The sequence below is a fragment of the Electrona antarctica genome (genome assembly GCF_951216825.1).
Source record: "Electrona antarctica genome assembly, chromosome: 2".
Taxonomy (NCBI): Eukaryota; Metazoa; Chordata; class Actinopteri; order Myctophiformes; family Myctophidae; genus Electrona; species Electrona antarctica.
This window is the reverse complement of record NC_136807.1, coordinates 25,830,880-25,856,269: the sequence shown is the minus strand read 5'-3', so window position 1 is coordinate 25,856,269 and position 25,390 is coordinate 25,830,880. Positions and strand designations below refer to the sequence as shown.

Sequence of the window (25,390 nt, the reverse complement as noted above, 5' to 3'; positions counted from 1 at the left end):
GACTTCGGAAAAAACCTGTAACGTATTCGAATACGGTTTGAACCACGAGAAAGTCCAAAGTCGTGTGAGCTTGCTAAAGTTTAAATCACGTTTCTACGACAAACTATGCCTGAGTAATGAGGCTGCAAAAGTGAGGTTGATTTGGGATAAAATCCCATGCATTGTCTATGGGAGACGAGAATTATAAATAAAGTTAAATATCTAAAAAGGTATAAACTTTTTCAAAACAACGTTTTCACCAATGAAAATTCAAAGATAGATGAACATTTTAAAGTTTGAATGGAGTTTCAAAGTGAAAGTATGACGGAGTAATTAGAGCACAAAAAAAATGGGACCTTTCTTCCATCGACTCTCATTATAAAGAATGTAAAAAGTTAAAAAGTTAAAAAGTTAAAAAAGTATAAACAATTGTAAAAATCTAAATGCAAGCACACATAACTGCAAAGAGCTGAACAGTTTGAAGTTTGAACTAAATTTCTAGCATAAAGTGTGTGAAAGTAGTAGCGGTTCGAAGAATGAAATCTGTGGATAACAATAGTGTGCTCGCTGAGGCGAGCCCACAATAACGGATCCAATGCAAGTATTTCTTTCCCCTTGGAGACCGTATAAGCGCCATATTTACGAGACTTGGGGGGGAGGTTCATAATAATTATGAAAATGTATTGAAAAGGAATTACATCAGTCGGCCTCATGGTGGCGCTATAACAGCCCACTTTACAATTGTCCCTATAACTCTTGAACCGTAAGTTGTAAAATCAAAATTATTCTTTCCATGGATTCATTGGGTCATGACGCATCTCCGCATATAGGCCATGCAAATTGGCACCTCGGAAGAATTTCCACCAAATTTGAATTTTCTTCAAAACACACTTTTTGCTCTTCCACCTAGAGATTTTGTCCAAATCTCACACAAATTGGCACCAATGAACTCTGGACCTATCCCATTAAAACACCACAGACCGAATTATGATAGTTCGTACTGTTCGGCCATAATCGTCCAACCAAAGTTAGTAGGAGGGGCCTATTTTACAAACATTGCCGCAAATCACGAATGGAATGTCCAATCCATCCCAAATTTGAATCACAGGTTGCGTGTGGTTCAATCAACCCAGAGCCAAAATCAATTACATTTTCATCCATAGGGGGCGCCACAAAAGCAAAAAAATGTAACCGTTTGTTGTAGAAAATGATTTTTGGGGGTGTGGCTACACAATGACCAAAGAACATGCGTCTAAAGTGAATATTTTGGCCGGGACGACAATTTGTTTGGTACATTTCCAAGGAAAGAATTTCAGTTTCCACCCTCTAGTCTACAAGGCCCGGCACTCTAAGCGGGCTAATTAGGCCAAACGGCCTGCGATTGAACTGCGACTTCGGAAAAAACCTGTAACGTATTCGAATACGGTTTGAACCACGAGAAAGTCCAAAGTCGTGTGAGCTTGCTAAAGTTTAAATCACGTTTCTACGACAAACTATGCCTGAGTAATGAGGCTGCAAAAGTGAGGTTGATTTGGGATAAAATCCCATGCATTGTCTATGGGAGACGAGAATTATAAATAAAGTTAAATATCTAAAAAGGTATAAACTTTTTCAAAACAACGTTTTCACCAATGAAAATTCAAAGATAGATGAACATTTTAAAGTTTGAATGGAGTTTCAAAGTGAAAGTATGACGGAGTAATTAGAGCACAAAAAAAATGGGACCTTTCTTCCATCGACTCTCATTATAAAGAATGTAAAAAGTTAAAAAGTTAAAAAGTTAAAAAAGTATAAACAATTGTAAAAATCTAAATGCAAGCACACATAACTGCAAAGAGCTGAACAGTTTGAAGTTTGAACTAAATTTCTAGCATAAAGTGTGTGAAAGTAGTAGCGGTTCGAAGAATGAAATCTGTGGATAACAATAGTGTGCTCGCTGAGGCGAGCCCACAATAACGGATCCAATGCAAGTATTTCTTTCCCCTTGGAGACCGTATAAGCGCCATATTTACGAGACTTGGGGGGGAGGTTCATAATAATTATGAAAATGTATTGAAAAGGAATTACATCAGTCGGCCTCATGGTGGCGCTATAACAGCCCACTTTACAATTGTCCCTATAACTCTTGAACCGTAAGTTGTAAAATCAAAATTATTCTTTCCATGGATTCATTGGGTCATGACGCATCTCCGCATATAGGCCATGCAAATTGGCACCTCGGAAGAATTTCCACCAAATTTGAATTTTCTTCAAAACACACTTTTTGCTCTTCCACCTAGAGATTTTGTCCAAATCTCACACAAATTGGCACCAATGAACTCTGGACCTATCCCATTAAAACACCACAGACCGAATTATGATAGTTCGTACTGTTCGGCCATAATCGTCCAACCAAAGTTAGTAGGAGGGGCCTATTTTACAAACATTGCCGCAAATCACGAATGGAATGTCCAATCCATCCCAAATTTGAATCACAGGTTGCGTGTGGTTCAATCAACCCAGAGCCAAAATCAATTACATTTTCATCCATAGGGGGCGCCACAAAAGCAAAAAAATGTAACCGTTTGTTGTAGAAAATGATTTTTGGGGGTGTGGCTACACAATGACCAAAGAACATGCGTCTAAAGTGAATATTTTGGCCGGGACGACAATTTGTTTGGTACATTTCCAAGGAAAGAATTTCAGTTTCCACCCTCTAGTCTACAAGGCCCGGCACTCTAAGCGGGCTAATTAGGCCAAACGGCCTGCGATTGAACTGCGACTTCGGAAAAAACCTGTAACGTATTCGAATACGGTTTGAACCACGAGAAAGTCCAAAGTCGTGTGAGCTTGCTAAAGTTTAAATCACGTTTCTACGACAAACTATGCCTGAGTAATGAGGCTGCAAAAGTGAGGTTGATTTGGGATAAAATCCCATGCATTGTCTATGGGAGACGAGAATTATAAATAAAGTTAAATATCTAAAAAGGTATAAACTTTTTCAAAACAACGTTTTCACCAATGAAAATTCAAAGATAGATGAACATTTTAAAGTTTGAATGGAGTTTCAAAGTGAAAGTATGACGGAGTAATTAGAGCACAAAAAAAATGGGACCTTTCTTCCATCGACTCTCATTATAAAGAATGTAAAAAGTTAAAAAGTTAAAAAGTTAAAAAAGTATAAACAATTGTAAAAATCTAAATGCAAGCACACATAACTGCAAAGAGCTGAACAGTTTGAAGTTTGAACTAAATTTCTAGCATAAAGTGTGTGAAAGTAGTAGCGGTTCGAAGAATGAAATCTGTGGATAACAATAGTGTGCTCGCTGAGGCGAGCCCACAATAACGGATCCAATGCAAGTATTTCTTTCCCCTTGGAGACCGTATAAGCGCCATATTTACGAGACTTGGGGGGGAGGTTCATAATAATTATGAAAATGTATTGAAAAGGAATTACATCAGTCGGCCTCATGGTGGCGCTATAACAGCCCACTTTACAATTGTCCCTATAACTCTTGAACCGTAAGTTGTAAAATCAAAATTATTCTTTCCATGGATTCATTGGGTCATGACGCATCTCCGCATATAGGCCATGCAAATTGGCACCTCGGAAGAATTTCCACCAAATTTGAATTTTCTTCAAAACACACTTTTTGCTCTTCCACCTAGAGATTTTGTCCAAATCTCACACAAATTGGCACCAATGAACTCTGGACCTATCCCATTAAAACACCACAGACCGAATTATGATAGTTCGTACTGTTCGGCCATAATCGTCCAACCAAAGTTAGTAGGAGGGGCCTATTTTACAAACATTGCCGCAAATCACGAATGGAATGTCCAATCCATCCCAAATTTGAATCACAGGTTGCGTGTGGTTCAATCAACCCAGAGCCAAAATCAATTACATTTTCATCCATAGGGGGCGCCACAAAAGCAAAAAAATGTAACCGTTTGTTGTAGAAAATGATTTTTGGGGGTGTGGCTACACAATGACCAAAGAACATGCGTCTAAAGTGAATATTTTGGCCGGGACGACAATTTGTTTGGTACATTTCCAAGGAAAGAATTTCAGTTTCCACCCTCTAGTCTACAAGGCCCGGCACTCTAAGCGGGCTAATTAGGCCAAACGGCCTGCGATTGAACTGCGACTTCGGAAAAAACCTGTAACGTATTCGAATACGGTTTGAACCACGAGAAAGTCCAAAGTCGTGTGAGCTTGCTAAAGTTTAAATCACGTTTCTACGACAAACTATGCCTGAGTAATGAGGCTGCAAAAGTGAGGTTGATTTGGGATAAAATCCCATGCATTGTCTATGGGAGACGAGAATTATAAATAAAGTTAAATATCTAAAAAGGTATAAACTTTTTCAAAACAACGTTTTCACCAATGAAAATTCAAAGATAGATGAACATTTTAAAGTTTGAATGGAGTTTCAAAGTGAAAGTATGACGGAGTAATTAGAGCACAAAAAAAATGGGACCTTTCTTCCATCGACTCTCATTATAAAGAATGTAAAAAGTTAAAAAGTTAAAAAGTTAAAAAAGTATAAACAATTGTAAAAATCTAAATGCAAGCACACATAACTGCAAAGAGCTGAACAGTTTGAAGTTTGAACTAAATTTCTAGCATAAAGTGTGTGAAAGTAGTAGCGGTTCGAAGAATGAAATCTGTGGATAACAATAGTGTGCTCGCTGAGGCGAGCCCACAATAACGGATCCAATGCAAGTATTTCTTTCCCCTTGGAGACCGTATAAGCGCCATATTTACGAGACTTGGGGGGGAGGTTCATAATAATTATGAAAATGTATTGAAAAGGAATTACATCAGTCGGCCTCATGGTGGCGCTATAACAGCCCACTTTACAATTGTCCCTATAACTCTTGAACCGTAAGTTGTAAAATCAAAATTATTCTTTCCATGGATTCATTGGGTCATGACGCATCTCCGCATATAGGCCATGCAAATTGGCACCTCGGAAGAATTTCCACCAAATTAGAATTTTCTTCAAAACACACTTTTTGCTCTTCCACCTAGAGATTTTGTCCAAATCTCACACAAATTGGCACCAATGAACTCTGGACCTATCCCATTAAAACACCACAGACCGAATTATGATAGTTCGTACTGTTCGGCCATAATCGTCCAACCAAAGTTAGTAGGAGGGGCCTATTTTACAAACATTGCCGCAAATCACGAATGGAATGTCCAATCCATCCCAAATTTGAATCACAGGTTGCGTGTGGTTCAATCAACCCAGAGCCAAAATCAATTACATTTTCATCCATAGGGGGCGCCACAAAAGCAAAAAAATGTAACCGTTTGTTGTAGAAAATGATTTTTGGGGGTGTGGCTACACAATGACCAAAGAACATGCGTCTAAAGTGAATATTTTGGCCGGGACGACAATTTGTTTGGTACATTTCCAAGGAAAGAATTTCAGTTTCCACCCTCTAGTCTACAAGGCCCGGCACTCTAAGCGGGCTAATTAGGCCAAACGGCCTGCGATTGAACTGCGACTTCGGAAAAAACCTGTAACGTATTCGAATACGGTTTGAACCACGAGAAAGTCCAAAGTCGTGTGAGCTTGCTAAAGTTTAAATCACGTTTCTACGACAAACTATGCCTGAGTAATGAGGCTGCAAAAGTGAGGTTGATTTGGGATAAAATCCCATGCATTGTCTATGGGAGACGAGAATTATAAATAAAGTTAAATATCTAAAAAGGTATAAACTTTTTCAAAACAACGTTTTCACCAATGAAAATTCAAAGATAGATGAACATTTTAAAGTTTGAATGGAGTTTCAAAGTGAAAGTATGACGGAGTAATTAGAGCACAAAAAAAATGGGACCTTTCTTCCATCGACTCTCATTATAAAGAATGTAAAAAGTTAAAAAGTTAAAAAGTTAAAAAAGTATAAACAATTGTAAAAATCTAAATGCAAGCACACATAACTGCAAAGAGCTGAACAGTTTGAAGTTTGAACTAAATTTCTAGCATAAAGTGTGTGAAAGTAGTAGCGGTTCGAAGAATGAAATCTGTGGATAACAATAGTGTGCTCGCTGAGGCGAGCCCACAATAACGGATCCAATGCAAGTATTTCTTTCCCCTTGGAGACCGTATAAGCGCCATATTTACGAGACTTGGGGGGGAGGTTCATAATAATTATGAAAATGTATTGAAAAGGAATTACATCAGTCGGCCTCATGGTGGCGCTATAACAGCCCACTTTACAATTGTCCCTATAACTCTTGAACCGTAAGTTGTAAAATCAAAATTATTCTTTCCATGGATTCATTGGGTCATGACGCATCTCCGCATATAGGCCATGCAAATTGGCACCTCGGAAGAATTTCCACCAAATTTGAATTTTCTTCAAAACACACTTTTTGCTCTTCCACCTAGAGATTTTGTCCAAATCTCACACAAATTGGCACCAATGAACTCTGGACCTATCCCATTAAAACACCACAGACCGAATTATGATAGTTCGTACTGTTCGGCCATAATCGTCCAACCAAAGTTAGTAGGAGGGGCCTATTTTACAAACATTGCCGCAAATCACGAATGGAATGTCCAATCCATCCCAAATTTGAATCACAGGTTGCGTGTGGTTCAATCAACCCAGAGCCAAAATCAATTACATTTTCATCCATAGGGGGCGCCACAAAAGCAAAAAAATGTAACCGTTTGTTGTAGAAAATGATTTTTGGGGGTGTGGCTACACAATGACCAAAGAACATGCGTCTAAAGTGAATATTTTGGCCGGGACGACAATTTGTTTGGTACATTTCCAAGGAAAGAATTTCAGTTTCCACCCTCTAGTCTACAAGGCCCGGCACTCTAAGCGGGCTAATTAGGCCAAACGGCCTGCGATTGAACTGCGACTTCGGAAAAAACCTGTAACGTATTCGAATACGGTTTGAACCACGAGAAAGTCCAAAGTCGTGTGAGCTTGCTAAAGTTTAAATCACGTTTCTACGACAAACTATGCCTGAGTAATGAGGCTGCAAAAGTGAGGTTGATTTGGGATAAAATCCCATGCATTGTCTATGGGAGACGAGAATTATAAATAAAGTTAAATATCTAAAAAGGTATAAACTTTTTCAAAACAACGTTTTCACCAATGAAAATTCAAAGATAGATGAACATTTTAAAGTTTGAATGGAGTTTCAAAGTGAAAGTATGACGGAGTAATTAGAGCACAAAAAAAATGGGACCTTTCTTCCATCGACTCTCATTATAAAGAATGTAAAAAGTTAAAAAGTTAAAAAGTTAAAAAAGTATAAACAATTGTAAAAATCTAAATGCAAGCACACATAACTGCAAAGAGCTGAACAGTTTGAAGTTTGAACTAAATTTCTAGCATAAAGTGTGTGAAAGTAGTAGCGGTTCGAAGAATGAAATCTGTGGATAACAATAGTGTGCTCGCTGAGGCGAGCCCACAATAACGGATCCAATGCAAGTATTTCTTTCCCCTTGGAGACCGTATAAGCGCCATATTTACGAGACTTGGGGGGGAGGTTCATAATAATTATGAAAATGTATTGAAAAGGAATTACATCAGTCGGCCTCATGGTGGCGCTATAACAGCCCACTTTACAATTGTCCCTATAACTCTTGAACCGTAAGTTGTAAAATCAAAATTATTCTTTCCATGGATTCATTGGGTCATGACGCATCTCCGCATATAGGCCATGCAAATTGGCACCTCGGAAGAATTTCCACCAAATTTGAATTTTCTTCAAAACACACTTTTTGCTCTTCCACCTAGAGATTTTGTCCAAATCTCACACAAATTGGCACCAATGAACTCTGGACCTATCCCATTAAAACACCACAGACCGAATTATGATAGTTCGTACTGTTCGGCCATAATCGTCCAACCAAAGTTAGTAGGAGGGGCCTATTTTACAAACATTGCCGCAAATCACGAATGGAATGTCCAATCCATCCCAAATTTGAATCACAGGTTGCGTGTGGTTCAATCAACCCAGAGCCAAAATCAATTACATTTTCATCCATAGGGGGCGCCACAAAAGCAAAAAAATGTAACCGTTTGTTGTAGAAAATGATTTTTGGGGGTGTGGCTACACAATGACCAAAGAACATGCGTCTAAAGTGAATATTTTGGCCGGGACGACAATTTGTTTGGTACATTTCCAAGGAAAGAATTTCAGTTTCCACCCTCTAGTCTACAAGGCCCGGCACTCTAAGCGGGCTAATTAGGCCAAACGGCCTGCGATTGAACTGCGACTTCGGAAAAAACCTGTAACGTATTCGAATACGGTTTGAACCACGAGAAAGTCCAAAGTCGTGTGAGCTTGCTAAAGTTTAAATCACGTTTCTACGACAAACTATGCCTGAGTAATGAGGCTGCAAAAGTGAGGTTGATTTGGGATAAAATCCCATGCATTGTCTATGGGAGACGAGAATTATAAATAAAGTTAAATATCTAAAAAGGTATAAACTTTTTCAAAACAACGTTTTCACCAATGAAAATTCAAAGATAGATGAACATTTTAAAGTTTGAATGGAGTTTCAAAGTGAAAGTATGACGGAGTAATTAGAGCACAAAAAAAATGGGACCTTTCTTCCATCGACTCTCATTATAAAGAATGTAAAAAGTTAAAAAGTTAAAAAGTTAAAAAAGTATAAACAATTGTAAAAATCTAAATGCAAGCACACATAACTGCAAAGAGCTGAACAGTTTGAAGTTTGAACTAAATTTCTAGCATAAAGTGTGTGAAAGTAGTAGCGGTTCGAAGAATGAAATCTGTGGATAACAATAGTGTGCTCGCTGAGGCGAGCCCACAATAACGGATCCAATGCAAGTATTTCTTTCCCCTTGGAGACCGTATAAGCGCCATATTTACGAGACTTGGGGGGGAGGTTCATAATAATTATGAAAATGTATTGAAAAGGAATTACATCAGTCGGCCTCATGGTGGCGCTATAACAGCCCACTTTACAATTGTCCCTATAACTCTTGAACCGTAAGTTGTAAAATCAAAATTATTCTTTCCATGGATTCATTGGGTCATGACGCATCTCCGCATATAGGCCATGCAAATTGGCACCTCGGAAGAATTTCCACCAAATTTGAATTTTCTTCAAAACACACTTTTTGCTCTTCCACCTAGAGATTTTGTCCAAATCTCACACAAATTGGCACCAATGAACTCTGGACCTATCCCATTAAAACACCACAGACCGAATTATGATAGTTCGTACTGTTCGGCCATAATCGTCCAACCAAAGTTAGTAGGAGGGGCCTATTTTACAAACATTGCCGCAAATCACGAATGGAATGTCCAATCCATCCCAAATTTGAATCACAGGTTGCGTGTGGTTCAATCAACCCAGAGCCAAAATCAATTACATTTTCATCCATAGGGGGCGCCACAAAAGCAAAAAAATGTAACCGTTTGTTGTAGAAAATGATTTTTGGGGGTGTGGCTACACAATGACCAAAGAACATGCGTCTAAAGTGAATATTTTGGCCGGGACGACAATTTGTTTGGTACATTTCCAAGGAAAGAATTTCAGTTTCCACCCTCTAGTCTACAAGGCCCGGCACTCTAAGCGGGCTAATTAGGCCAAACGGCCTGCGATTGAACTGCGACTTCGGAAAAAACCTGTAACGTATTCGAATACGGTTTGAACCACGAGAAAGTCCAAAGTCGTGTGAGCTTGCTAAAGTTTAAATCACGTTTCTACGACAAACTATGCCTGAGTAATGAGGCTGCAAAAGTGAGGTTGATTTGGGATAAAATCCCATGCATTGTCTATGGGAGACGAGAATTATAAATAAAGTTAAATATCTAAAAAGGTATAAACTTTTTCAAAACAACGTTTTCACCAATGAAAATTCAAAGATAGATGAACATTTTAAAGTTTGAATGGAGTTTCAAAGTGAAAGTATGACGGAGTAATTAGAGCACAAAAAAAATGGGACCTTTCTTCCATCGACTCTCATTATAAAGAATGTAAAAAGTTAAAAAGTTAAAAAGTTAAAAAAGTATAAACAATTGTAAAAATCTAAATGCAAGCACACATAACTGCAAAGAGCTGAACAGTTTGAAGTTTGAACTAAATTTCTAGCATAAAGTGTGTGAAAGTAGTAGCGGTTCGAAGAATGAAATCTGTGGATAACAATAGTGTGCTCGCTGAGGCGAGCCCACAATAACGGATCCAATGCAAGTATTTCTTTCCCCTTGGAGACCGTATAAGCGCCATATTTACGAGACTTGGGGGGGAGGTTCATAATAATTATGAAAATGTATTGAAAAGGAATTACATCAGTCGGCCTCATGGTGGCGCTATAACAGCCCACTTTACAATTGTCCCTATAACTCTTGAACCGTAAGTTGTAAAATCAAAATTATTCTTTCCATGGATTCATTGGGTCATGACGCATCTCCGCATATAGGCCATGCAAATTGGCACCTCGGAAGAATTTCCACCAAATTTGAATTTTCTTCAAAACACACTTTTTGCTCTTCCACCTAGAGATTTTGTCCAAATCTCACACAAATTGGCACCAATGAACTCTGGACCTATCCCATTAAAACACCACAGACCGAATTATGATAGTTCGTACTGTTCGGCCATAATCGTCCAACCAAAGTTAGTAGGAGGGGCCTATTTTACAAACATTGCCGCAAATCACGAATGGAATGTCCAATCCATCCCAAATTTGAATCACAGGTTGCGTGTGGTTCAATCAACCCAGAGCCAAAATCAATTACATTTTCATCCATAGGGGGCGCCACAAAAGCAAAAAAATGTAACCGTTTGTTGTAGAAAATGATTTTTGGGGGTGTGGCTACACAATGACCAAAGAACATGCGTCTAAAGTGAATATTTTGGCCGGGACGACAATTTGTTTGGTACATTTCCAAGGAAAGAATTTCAGTTTCCACCCTCTAGTCTACAAGGCCCGGCACTCTAAGCGGGCTAATTAGGCCAAACGGCCTGCGATTGAACTGCGACTTCGGAAAAAACCTGTAACGTATTCGAATACGGTTTGAACCACGAGAAAGTCCAAAGTCGTGTGAGCTTGCTAAAGTTTAAATCACGTTTCTACGACAAACTATGCCTGAGTAATGAGGCTGCAAAAGTGAGGTTGATTTGGGATAAAATCCCATGCATTGTCTATGGGAGACGAGAATTATAAATAAAGTTAAATATCTAAAAAGGTATAAACTTTTTCAAAACAACGTTTTCACCAATGAAAATTCAAAGATAGATGAACATTTTAAAGTTTGAATGGAGTTTCAAAGTGAAAGTATGACGGAGTAATTAGAGCACAAAAAAAATGGGACCTTTCTTCCATCGACTCTCATTATAAAGAATGTAAAAAGTTAAAAAGTTAAAAAGTTAAAAAAGTATAAACAATTGTAAAAATCTAAATGCAAGCACACATAACTGCAAAGAGCTGAACAGTTTGAAGTTTGAACTAAATTTCTAGCATAAAGTGTGTGAAAGTAGTAGCGGTTCGAAGAATGAAATCTGTGGATAACAATAGTGTGCTCGCTGAGGCGAGCCCACAATAACGGATCCAATGCAAGTATTTCTTTCCCCTTGGAGACCGTATAAGCGCCATATTTACGAGACTTGGGGGGGAGGTTCATAATAATTATGAAAATGTATTGAAAAGGAATTACATCAGTCGGCCTCATGGTGGCGCTATAACAGCCCACTTTACAATTGTCCCTATAACTCTTGAACCGTAAGTTGTAAAATCAAAATTATTCTTTCCATGGATTCATTGGGTCATGACGCATCTCCGCATATAGGCCATGCAAATTGGCACCTCGGAAGAATTTCCACCAAATTTGAATTTTCTTCAAAACACACTTTTTGCTCTTCCACCTAGAGATTTTGTCCAAATCTCACACAAATTGGCACCAATGAACTCTGGACCTATCCCATTAAAACACCACAGACCGAATTATGATAGTTCGTACTGTTCGGCCATAATCGTCCAACCAAAGTTAGTAGGAGGGGCCTATTTTACAAACATTGCCGCAAATCACGAATGGAATGTCCAATCCATCCCAAATTTGAATCACAGGTTGCGTGTGGTTCAATCAACCCAGAGCCAAAATCAATTACATTTTCATCCATAGGGGGCGCCACAAAAGCAAAAAAATGTAACCGTTTGTTGTAGAAAATGATTTTTGGGGGTGTGGCTACACAATGACCAAAGAACATGCGTCTAAAGTGAATATTTTGGCCGGGACGACAATTTGTTTGGTACATTTCCAAGGAAAGAATTTCAGTTTCCACCCTCTAGTCTACAAGGCCCGGCACTCTAAGCGGGCTAATTAGGCCAAACGGCCTGCGATTGAACTGCGACTTCGGAAAAAACCTGTAACGTATTCGAATACGGTTTGAACCACGAGAAAGTCCAAAGTCGTGTGAGCTTGCTAAAGTTTAAATCACGTTTCTACGACAAACTATGCCTGAGTAATGAGGCTGCAAAAGTGAGGTTGATTTGGGATAAAATCCCATGCATTGTCTATGGGAGACGAGAATTATAAATAAAGTTAAATATCTAAAAAGGTATAAACTTTTTCAAAACAACGTTTTCACCAATGAAAATTCAAAGATAGATGAACATTTTAAAGTTTGAATGGAGTTTCAAAGTGAAAGTATGACGGAGTAATTAGAGCACAAAAAAAATGGGACCTTTCTTCCATCGACTCTCATTATAAAGAATGTAAAAAGTTAAAAAGTTAAAAAGTTAAAAAAGTATAAACAATTGTAAAAATCTAAATGCAAGCACACATAACTGCAAAGAGCTGAACAGTTTGAAGTTTGAACTAAATTTCTAGCATAAAGTGTGTGAAAGTAGTAGCGGTTCGAAGAATGAAATCTGTGGATAACAATAGTGTGCTCGCTGAGGCGAGCCCACAATAACGGATCCAATGCAAGTATTTCTTTCCCCTTGGAGACCGTATAAGCGCCATATTTACGAGACTTGGGGGGGAGGTTCATAATAATTATGAAAATGTATTGAAAAGGAATTACATCAGTCGGCCTCATGGTGGCGCTATAACAGCCCACTTTACAATTGTCCCTATAACTCTTGAACCGTAAGTTGTAAAATCAAAATTATTCTTTCCATGGATTCATTGGGTCATGACGCATCTCCGCATATAGGCCATGCAAATTGGCACCTCGGAAGAATTTCCACCAAATTTGAATTTTCTTCAAAACACACTTTTTGCTCTTCCACCTAGAGATTTTGTCCAAATCTCACACAAATTGGCACCAATGAACTCTGGACCTATCCCATTAAAACACCACAGACCGAATTATGATAGTTCGTACTGTTCGGCCATAATCGTCCAACCAAAGTTAGTAGGAGGGGCCTATTTTACAAACATTGCCGCAAATCACGAATGGAATGTCCAATCCATCCCAAATTTGAATCACAGGTTGCGTGTGGTTCAATCAACCCAGAGCCAAAATCAATTACATTTTCATCCATAGGGGGCGCCACAAAAGCAAAAAAATGTAACCGTTTGTTGTAGAAAATGATTTTTGGGGGTGTGGCTACACAATGACCAAAGAACATGCGTCTAAAGTGAATATTTTGGCCGGGACGACAATTTGTTTGGTACATTTCCAAGGAAAGAATTTCAGTTTCCACCCTCTAGTCTACAAGGCCCGGCACTCTAAGCGGGCTAATTAGGCCAAACGGCCTGCGATTGAACTGCGACTTCGGAAAAAACCTGTAACGTATTCGAATACGGTTTGAACCACGAGAAAGTCCAAAGTCGTGTGAGCTTGCTAAAGTTTAAATCACGTTTCTACGACAAACTATGCCTGAGTAATGAGGCTGCAAAAGTGAGGTTGATTTGGGATAAAATCCCATGCATTGTCTATGGGAGACGAGAATTATAAATAAAGTTAAATATCTAAAAAGGTATAAACTTTTTCAAAACAACGTTTTCACCAATGAAAATTCAAAGATAGATGAACATTTTAAAGTTTGAATGGAGTTTCAAAGTGAAAGTATGACGGAGTAATTAGAGCACAAAAAAAATGGGACCTTTCTTCCATCGACTCTCATTATAAAGAATGTAAAAAGTTAAAAAGTTAAAAAAGTATAAACAATTGTAAAAATCTAAATGCAAGCACACATAACTGCAAAGAGCTGAACAGTTTGAAGTTTGAACTAAATTTCTAGCATAAAGTGTGTGAAAGTAGTAGCGGTTCGAAGAATGAAATCTGTGGATAACAATAGTGTGCTCGCTGAGGCGAGCCCACAATAACGGATCCAATGCAAGTATTTCTTTCCCCTTGGAGACCGTATAAGCGCCATATTTACGAGACTTGGGGGGAGGTTCATAATAATTATGAAAATGTATTGAAAAGGAATTACATCAGTCGGCCTCATGGTGGCGCTATAACAGCCCACTTTACAATTGTCCCTATAACTCTTGAACCGTAAGTTGTAAAATCAAAATTATTCTTTCCATGGATTCATTGGGTCATGACGCATCTCCGCATATAGGCCATGCAAATTGGCACCTCGGAAGAATTTCCACCAAATTTGAATTTTCTTCAAAACACACTTTTTGCTCTTCCACCTAGAGATTTTGTCCAAATCTCACACAAATTGGCACCAATGAACTCTGGACCTATCCCATTAAAACACCACAGACCGAATTATGATAGTTCGTACTGTTCGGCCATAATCGTCCAACCAAAGTTAGTAGGAGGGGCCTATTTTACAAACATTGCCGCAAATCACGAATGGAATGTCCAATCCATCCCAAATTTGAATCACAGGTTGCGTGTGGTTCAATCAACCCAGAGCCAAAATCAATTACATTTTCATCCATAGGGGGCGCCACAAAAGCAAAAAAATGTAACCGTTTGTTGTAGAAAATGATTTTTGGGGGTGTGGCTACACAATGACCAAAGAACATGCGTCTAAAGTGAATATTTTGGCCGGGACGACAATTTGTTTGGTACATTTCCAAGGAAAGAATTTCAGTTTCCACCCTCTAGTCTACAAGGCCCGGCACTCTAAGCGGGCTAATTAGGCCAAACGGCCTGCGATTGAACTGCGACTTCGGAAAAAACCTGTAACGTATTCGAATACGGTTTGAACCACGAGAAAGTCCAAAGTCGTGTGAGCTTGCTAAAGTTTAAATCACGTTTCTACGACAAACTATGCCTGAGTAATGAGGCTGCAAAAGTGAGGTTGATTTGGGATAAAATCCCATGCATTGTCTATGGGAGACGAGAATTATAAATAAAGTTAAATATCTAAAAAGGTATAAACTTTTTCAAAACAACGTTTTCACCAATGAAAATTCAAAGATAGATGAACATTTTAAAGTTTGAATGGAGTTTCAAAGTGAAAGTATGACGGAGTAATTAGAGCACAAAAAAAATGGGACCTTTCTTCCATCGACTCTCATTATAAAGAATGTAAAAAGTTAAAAAGTTAAAAAGTTAAAAAAGTATAAACAATTGTAAAAATCTAAATGCAAGCACACATAACTGCAAAGAGCTGAACAGTTTGAAGTTTGAACTAAATTTCTAGCATAAAGTGTGTGAAAGTAGTAGCGGTTCGAAGAATGAAATCTGTGGATAACAATAGTGTGCTCGCTGAGGCGAGCCCACAATAACGGATCCAATGCAAGTATTTCTTTCCCCTTGGAGACCGTATAAGCGCCATATTTACGAGACTTGGGGGGGAGGTTCATAATAATTATGAAAATGTATTGAAAAGGAATTACATCAGTCGGCCTCATGGTGGCGCTATAACAGCCCACTTTACAATTGTCCCTATAACTCTTGAACCGTAAGTTGTAAAATCAAAATTATTCTTTCCATGGATTCATTGGGTCATGACGCATCTCCGCATATAGGCCATGCAAATTGGCACCTCGGAAGAATTTCCACCAAATTTGAATTTTCTTCAAAACACACTTTTTGCTCTTCCACCTAGAGATTTTGTCCAAATCTCACACAAATTGGCACCAATGAACTCTGGACCTATCCCATTAAAACACCACAGACCGAATTATGATAGTTCGTACTGTTCGGCCATAATCGTCCAACCAAAGTTAGTAGGAGGGGCCTATTTTACAAACATTGCCGCAAATCACGAATGGAATGTCCAATCCATCCCAAATTTGAATCACAGGTTGCGTGTGGTTCAATCAACCCAGAGCCAAAATCAATTACATTTTCATCCATAGGGGGCGCCACAAAAGCAAAAAAATGTAACCGTTTGTTGTAGAAAATGATTTTTGGGGGTGTGGCTACACAATGACCAAAGAACATGCGTCTAAAGTGAATATTTTGGCCGGGACGACAATTTGTTTGGTACATTTCCAAGGAAAGAATTTCAGTTTCCACCCTCTAGTCTACAAGGCCCGGCACTCTAAGCGGGCTAATTAGGCCAAACGGCCTGCGATTGAACTGCGACTTCGGAAAAAACCTGTAACGTATTCGAATACGGTTTGAACCACGAGAAAGTCCAAAGTCGTGTGAGCTTGCTAAAGTTTAAATCACGTTTCTACGACAAACTATGCCTGAGTAATGAGGCTGCAAAAGTGAGGTTGATTTGGGATAAAATCCCATGCATTGTCTATGGGAGACGAGAATTATAAATAAAGTTAAATATCTAAAAAGGTATAAACTTTTTCAAAACAACGTTTTCACCAATGAAAATTCAAAGATAGATGAACATTTTAAAGTTTGAATGGAGTTTCAAAGTGAAAGTATGACGGAGTAATTAGAGCACAAAAAAAATGGGACCTTTCTTCCATCGACTCTCATTATAAAGAATGTAAAAAGTTAAAAAGTTAAAAAGTTAAAAAAGTATAAACAATTGTAAAAATCTAAATGCAAGCACACATAACTGCAAAGAGCTGAACAGTTTGAAGTTTGAACTAAATTTCTAGCATAAAGTGTGTGAAAGTAGTAGCGGTTCGAAGAATGAAATCTGTGGATAACAATAGTGTGCTCGCTGAGGCGAGCCCACAATAACGGATCCAATGCAAGTATTTCTTTCCCCTTGGAGACCGTATAAGCGCCATATTTACGAGACTTGGGGGGGAGGTTCATAATAATTATGAAAATGTATTGAAAAGGAATTACATCAGTCGGCCTCATGGTGGCGCTATAACAGCCCACTTTACAATTGTCCCTATAACTCTTGAACCGTAAGTTGTAAAATCAAAATTATTCTTTCCATGGATTCATTGGGTCATGACGCATCTCCGCATATAGGCCATGCAAATTGGCACCTCGGAAGAATTTCCACCAAATTTGAATTTTCTTCAAAACACACTTTTTGCTCTTCCACCTAGAGATTTTGTCCAAATCTCACACAAATTGGCACCAATGAACTCTGGACCTATCCCATTAAAACACCACAGACCGAATTATGATAGTTCGTACTGTTCGGCCATAATCGTCCAACCAAAGTTAGTAGGAGGGGCCTATTTTACAAACATTGCCGCAAATCACGAATGGAATGTCCAATCCATCCCAAATTTGAATCACAGGTTGCGTGTGGTTCAATCAACCCAGAGCCAAAATCAATTACATTTTCATCCATAGGGGGCGCCACAAAAGCAAAAAAATGTAACCGTTTGTTGTAGAAAATGATTTTTGGGGGTGTGGCTACACAATGACCAAAGAACATGCGTCTAAAGTGAATATTTTGGCCGGGACGACAATTTGTTTGGTACATTTCCAAGGAAAGAATTTCAGTTTCCACCCTCTAGTCTACAAGGCCCGGCACTCTAAGCGGGCTAATTAGGCCAAACGGCCTGCGATTGAACTGCGACTTCGGAAAAAACCTGTAACGTATTCGAATACGGTTTGAACCACGAGAAAGTCCAAAGTCGTGTGAGCTTGCTAAAGTTTAAATCACGTTTCTACGACAAACTATGCCTGAGTAATGAGGCTGCAAAAGTGAGGTTGATTTGGGATAAAATCCCATGCATTGTCTATGGGAGACGAGAATTATAAATAAAGTTAAATATCTAAAAAGGTATAAACTTTTTCAAAACAACGTTTTCACCAATGAAAATTCAAAGATAGATGAACATTTTAAAGTTTGAATGGAGTTTCAAAGTGAAAGTATGACGGAGTAATTAGAGCACAAAAAAAATGGGACCTTTCTTCCATCGACTCTCATTATAAAGAATGTAAAAAGTTAAAAAGTTAAAAAGTTAAAAAAGTATAAACAATTGTAAAAATCTAAATGCAAGCACACATAACTGCAAAGAGCTGAACAGTTTGAAGTTTGAACTAAATTTCTAGCATAAAGTGTGTGAAAGTAGTAGCGGTTCGAAGAATGAAATCTGTGGATAACAATAGTGTGCTCGCTGAGGCGAGCCCACAATAACGGATCCAATGCAAGTATTTCTTTCCCCTTGGAGACCGTATAAGCGCCATATTTACGAGACTTGGGGGGAGGTTCATAATAATTATGAAAATGTATTGAAAAGGAATTACATCAGTCGGCCTCATGGTGGCGCTATAACAGCCCACTTTACAATTGTCCCTATAACTCTTGAACCGTAAGTTGTAAAATCAAAATTATTCTTTCCATGGATTCATTGGGTCATGACGCATCTCCGCATATAGGCCATGCAAATTGGCACCTCGGAAGAATTTCCACCAAATTTGAATTTTCTTCAAAACACACTTTTTGCTCTTCCACCTAGAGATTTTGTCCAAATCTCACACAAATTGGCACCAATGAACTCTGGACCTATCCCATTAAAACACCACAGACCGAATTATGATAGTTCGTACTGTTCGGCCATAATCGTCCAACCAAAGTTAGTAGGAGGGGCCTATTTTACAAACATTGCCGCAAATCACGAATGGAATGTCCAATCCATCCCAAATTTGAATCACAGGTTGCGTGTGGTTCAATCAACCCAGAGCCAAAATCAATGACATTTTCATCCATAGGGGGCGCCACAAAAGCAAAAAAATGTAACCGTTTGTTGTAGAAAATGATTTTTGGGGGTGTGGCTACACAATGACCAAAGAACATGCGTCTAAAGTGAATATTTTGGCCGGGACGACAATTTGTTTGGTACATTTCCAAGGAAAGAATTTCAGTTTCCACCCTCTAGTCTACAAGGCCCGGCACTCTAAGCGGGCTAATTAGGCCAAACGGCCTGCGATTGAACTGCGACTTCGGAAAAAACCTGTAACGTATTCGAATACGGTTTGAACCACGAGAAAGTCCAAAGTCGTGTGAGCTTGCTAAAGTTTAAATCACGTTTCTACGACAAACTATGCCTGAGTAATGAGGCTGCAAAAGTGAGGTTGATTTGGGATAAAATCCCATGCATTGTCTATGGGAGACGAGAATTATAAATAAAGTTAAATATCTAAAAAGGTATAAACTTTTTCAAAACAACGTTTTCACCAATGAAAATTCAAAGATAGATGAACATTTTAAAGTTTGAATGGAGTTTCAAAGTGAAAGTATGACGGAGTAATTAGAGCACAAAAAAAATGGGACCTTTCTTCCATCGACTCTCATTATAAAGAATGTAAAAAGTTAAAAAGTTAAAAAGTTAAAAAAGTATAAACAATTGTAAAAATCTAAATGCAAGCACACATAACTGCAAAGAGCTGAACAGTTTGAAGTTTGAACTAAATTTCTAGCATAAAGTGTGTGAAAGTAGTAGCGGTTCGAAGAATGAAATCTGTGGATAACAATAGTGTGCTCGCTGAGGCGAGCCCACAATAACGGATCCAATGCAAGTATTTCTTTCCCCTTGGAGACCGTATAAGCGCCATATTTACGAGACTTGGGGGGGAGGTTCATAATAATTATGAAAATGTATTGAAAAGGAATTACATCAGTCGGCCTCATGGTGGCGCTATAACAGCCCACTTTACAATTGTCCCTATAACTCTTGAACCGTAAGTTGTAAAATCAAAATTATTCTTTCCATGGATTCATTGGGTCATGACGCATCTCCGCATATAGGCCATGCAAATTGGCACCTCGGAAGAATTTCCACCAAATTTGAATTTTCTTCAAAACACACTTTTTGCTCTTCCACCTAGAGATTTTGTCCAAATCTCACACAAATTGGCACCAATGAACTCTGGACCTATCCCATTAAAACACCACAGACCGAATTATGATAGTTCGTACTGTTCGGCCATAATCGTCCAACCAAAGTTAGTAGGAGGGGCCTATTTTACAAACATTGCCGCAAATCACGAATGGAATGTCCAATCCATCCCAAATTTGAATCACAGGTTGCGTGTGGTTCAATCAACCCAGAGCCAAAATCAATTACATTTTCATCCATAGGGGGCGCCACAAAAGCAAAAAAATGTAACCGTTTGTTGTAGAAAATGATTTTTGGGGGTGTGGCTACACAATGACCAAAGAACATGCGTCTAAAGTGAATATTTTGGCCGGGACGACAATTTGTTTGGTACATTTCCAAGGAAAGAATTTCAGTTTCCACCCTCTAGTCTACAAGGCCCGGCACTCTAAGCGGGCTAATTAGGCCAAACGGCCTGCGATTGAACTGCGACTTCGGAAAAAACCTGTAACGTATTCGAATACGGTTTGAACCACGAGAAAGTCCAAAGTCGTGTGAGCTTGCTAAAGTTTAAATCACGTTTCTACGACAAACTATGCCTGAGTAATGAGGCTGCAAAAGTGAGGTTGATTTGGGATAAAATCCCATGCATTGTCTATGGGAGACGAGAATTATAAATAAAGTTAAATATCTAAAAAGGTATAAACTTTTTCAAAACAACGTTTTCACCAATGAAAATTCAAAGATAGATGAACATTTTAAAGTTTGAATGGAGTTTCAAAGTGAAAGTATGACGGAGTAATTAGAGCACAAAAAAAATGGGACCTTTCTTCCATCGACTCTCATTATAAAGAATGTAAAAAGTTAAAAAGTTAAAAAGTTAAAAAAGTATAAACAATTGTAAAAATCTAAATGCAAGCACACATAACTGCAAAGAGCTGAACAGTTTGAAGTTTGAACTAAATTTCTAGCATAAAGTGTGTGAAAGTAGTAGCGGTTCGAAGAATGAAATCTGTGGATAACAATAGTGTGCTCGCTGAGGCGAGCCCACAATAACGGATCCAATGCAAGTATTTCTTTCCCCTTGGAGACCGTATAAGCGCCATATTTACGAGACTTGGGGGGGAGGTTCATAATAATTATGAAAATGTATTGAAAAGGAATTACATCAGTCGGCCTCATGGTGGCGCTATAACAGCCCACTTTACAATTGTCCCTATAACTCTTGAACCGTAAGTTGTAAAATCAAAATTATTCTTTCCATGGATTCATTGGGTCATGACGCATCTCCGCATATAGGCCATGCAAATTGGCACCTCGGAAGAATTTCCACCAAATTTGAATTTTCTTCAAAACACACTTTTTGCTCTTCCACCTAGAGATTTTGTCCAAATCTCACACAAATTGGCACCAATGAACTCTGGACCTATCCCATTAAAACACCACAGACCGAATTATGATAGTTCGTACTGTTCGGCCATAATCGTCCAACCAAAGTTAGTAGGAGGGGCCTATTTTACAAACATTGCCGCAAATCACGAATGGAATGTCCAATCCATCCCAAATTTGAATCACAGGTTGCGTGTGGTTCAATCAACCCAGAGCCAAAATCAATTACATTTTCATCCATAGGGGGCGCCACAAAAGCAAAAAAATGTAACCGTTTGTTGTAGAAAATGATTTTTGGGGGTGTGGCTACACAATGACCAAAGAACATGCGTCTAAAGTGAATATTTTGGCCGGGACGACAATTTGTTTGGTACATTTCCAAGGAAAGAATTTCAGTTTCCACCCTCTAGTCTACAAGGCCCGGCACTCTAAGCGGGCTAATTAGGCCAAACGGCCTGCGATTGAACTGCGACTTCGGAAAAAACCTGTAACGTATTCGAATACGGTTTGAACCACGAGAAAGTCCAAAGTCGTGTGAGCTTGCTAAAGTTTAAATCACGTTTCTACGACAAACTATGCCTGAGTAATGAGGCTGCAAAAGTGAGGTTGATTTGGGATAAAATCCCATGCATTGTCTATGGGAGACGAGAATTATAAATAAAGTTAAATATCTAAAAAGGTATAAACTTTTTCAAAACAACGTTTTCACCAATGAAAATTCAAAGATAGATGAACATTTTAAAGTTTGAATGGAGTTTCAAAGTGAAAGTATGACGGAGTAATTAGAGCACAAAAAAAATGGGACCTTTCTTCCATCGACTCTCATTATAAAGAATGTAAAAAGTTAAAAAGTTAAAAAGTTAAAAAAGTATAAACAATTGTAAAAATCTAAATGCAAGCACACATAACTGCAAAGAGCTGAACAGTTTGAAGTTTGAACTAAATTTCTAGCATAAAGTGTGTGAAAGTAGTAGCGGTTCGAAGAATGAAATCTGTGGATAACAATAGTGTGCTCGCTGAGGCGAGCCCACAATAATAATAATAATAATAATAATAATAATAATAATAATAATGCTAGTAATAGTTTTAATCTTTTCTTATTTTCTCTTTTTACTGTGTTTGAATTGTACTATGGATCTGTATGCTGTCCTCTCATATGTCGTTATGTCAGTTTTGTTTAGTGTTTAATGTCTGGGCACTACGGATGGAAATTAGCATCTCTGCTAAATGTGGTGTATTTATTTACACTACATTTTTATGTAATGTTCATTAATATGCCCTGTCCCGTCCAAATAAACCAATAAAGTAAAAAAGTAAAGTAAAATACTCCCATCGCTTGTCATAGTGTCCAAAAATATTCCAACAACAAGAAGCGAGCACAGCGGTCAAGTGATCCAAACGTGTGACGTATCCCAGAGTGTCAGAGGAAAACCTTGTATGTCTTAAAAGTTATCAAAAACGAACGATAAAACAAATAAAACAAAAGTCGGGAAAGTCGTGTTCAGCAGGGAAAGAGGTCTTTATCAATTTGGTCCGGAAAGTCGGGTTCAGCAGTCAAACTGTTAAGTACATTTTGATGCCAATATTTTTGTACTTTTACTCAAGTAAATTTTGAACACCAAACTTGTAATTGTAACAGACTATTTCTACAATAGGGTATTGATAATTTTACTTGAGTAAAAAATGTGCATTACTGCATGCTAACATGTCATTGGTGTCCACAGGTCACCGCAGACCTCCACCAGGTGCTCGCTAACAAAGGCTACGTGTTGGAGCACCGCGGCGTCGTAAAGGTCAAAGGTAAAGGAGAAATGACGACTTACTTCCTGAACGACGGACCGCCCAACAGTTAGCAGCTAGATAGCACTTAGCGGCTGTGTGACGACGGGCCGATTCCCTGCCGCGAGGGACAGACAGAGCGCCACTGAGCAAGGACTCCCAGTGTGAGAGCTATAATGGCTAACAACTTAGCGACGCCATCACTTGAATTCTGAGCAACGAGGAGGAAAGAAAAAGACGTTAAGACGTTTTGTGGACTTCGGAAAGGAAGTGTTGAGAGCAAAGTGACGTTCTTGTCTATGACAGCCATGTCTAGCCTCTCTCTCTCAGGCTACTTGAAAGATGCAGAGTATGTTTATTTAAAAAACAAAAACGCCTTTAGCCTGTGTCAAAAGAAGAAATTACGCTGTACATAAGGCTACTTTTTATTTCACTTTATTTTTGTGTGGGGGCTTCATTTTTACAAAAAAAATAATGTTTTGAGTCATTTTTTTATTTTCACAAGAATTATTGAACAGGTACTCATGTTTTTGTTTCTGGGTTACTTTATTATTTATTTTTTATCTTGATGTTTTTTGTGCAAAAGGTCCTTTATGGCAAGTGTGACTATACATACGTGCACAAATATCCTGTTTATTACACGTTTATAAGTGTGTATGTACATGCATATTTGTGTGTGTATGAACATGTGTATAAATCGAGGACAATATTGACCAAAGACTAAAGTATGGCTAGAAACAAGACAAGACATTGTCGCTTGCAGCTGGACTTATGCTCCCATCGTGTGACGGCGTCGCTTGCCGACAAGATTCAGACCTTGTCGGTAAAGCACCACTGCCATGCGGCCGAGTGTAAGTTAAGAAAAAGGCAGCAATGAGCGCCAGCTCTGTTGCTAAGCAATAGACGGCCTCATCACTAGTGGCAGCAGCAACAGCTTATGTCATTGTTTATCATGGGATAATAACTACAGTACTTTCCTTTTAACTGATTCGTCCATCGAAGATATGTTTTTTATCCTACCATCCTTCTCTGGAAGGCAAGGCTGGCCTCAGCCCCTCTAGACCAAATGACTGAAGGGAGTGAGATTAACCACTTGAAGCTTAGCCATCCCTCTTCTGTGGGCATGTTATAATAATATGGGAACATTCTGTGGAGAATTAGGTGAACATTTGTTAGACTAGAGGGAGAAAATAAGGGGGGCAGGATTTTGCCCTGGGGGACTCCGGAATGAAGAATACCGTTGCTGTCGGGCAGAAACTTCTTATCTCCATTTTTTACTTTTCGTGTTTCTTATAAATGAGTTGATCATACTACAGTGTCACACAAAGGCATCAAAAGTAGCAGATCCACAAGCTGAAACCATCGTGTTTTGAACGTATCAATCTGCTACTATTCAATCTGCTTTTTGAGTGGTGCAACCACTCCAAGGAACAGCAATGTCCCTATGGGACTATGTTTAGAGTACCAGTAGGGGCAAAAGTGGCGCTGTTGTGCCAGAAACAGAGAGAGAGAGATAGTGTTGCACTGTTGCCTGCTAATTACAGAGAGAGAGAGAGAGAGAGAGAGAGAGAGAGAGGCAGGGGAGAGGGGTCGAGGGGAGTTGCACCACTCAGTTCACACAGGTGTGATTTTTTTATTTGAATCGTGAAAAGTAACAGTTTTGGTTTCCACCCGACAGAGACGATACAGGGTTTAAGTGGTTAACTGGCCTCCCAGAGGAGCATGCAGCTCCACTGTGCATTGCAGTCCTCTTCATCCACATCCCGTAAGGGAACGCTTCCTTAAGCTTTGTTCTTCAGACTGCAGGCAAATCATATTTCTCTGTCAACATACCTTCTTAAGGACTGACTGTCCACTCTGGTGTTCAGATCGGATTTGCGTATTTCAGACAGAGAATCGATCTAGTATAACGTTGAGCAGAAACATCTTATCTATTACCTTTGTCTATTAACTTTTTTCATATAATGAATGTCCTACTTCATACTACAGCGTCACACAAAAACAGAAAAAGTGGCCGATCCACTTTGTAGATCTGCTACTTTTGCTGTTTTGAATTTGAATCGTGAAAAATAACAGTTTTAGACATAATGAGGTTTACACCCGACAGACGATGACCTCACAAAGCTCGTTGTGAGCTTGTAAAACGGGTTATTTTTGGTGAGTGAAAACATTGTACAGCAAGTAAGT

General features: G+C 38.8%; 1 protein-coding gene across 1 annotated transcript in view; it reads left to right on the top strand.

Annotated features, from left to right (window-relative positions):
* The window catches only part of LOC306913513 (adenylate cyclase type 6-like), a 163,245-nt gene extending 138,511 nt beyond the window's left edge, over positions 1–24,734 (top strand). Inside the window, exon 24 of the mRNA XM_079490216.1 lies at positions 23,149–24,734. Within this exon, the coding sequence (XP_079346342.1) occupies positions 23,149–23,277 (129 nt within the window). The 3' untranslated portion in view covers positions 23,278–24,734. The remainder of the gene's footprint in view (positions 1–23,148) is intronic.
* Positions 24,735–25,390: the final 656 nt, after the last annotated feature.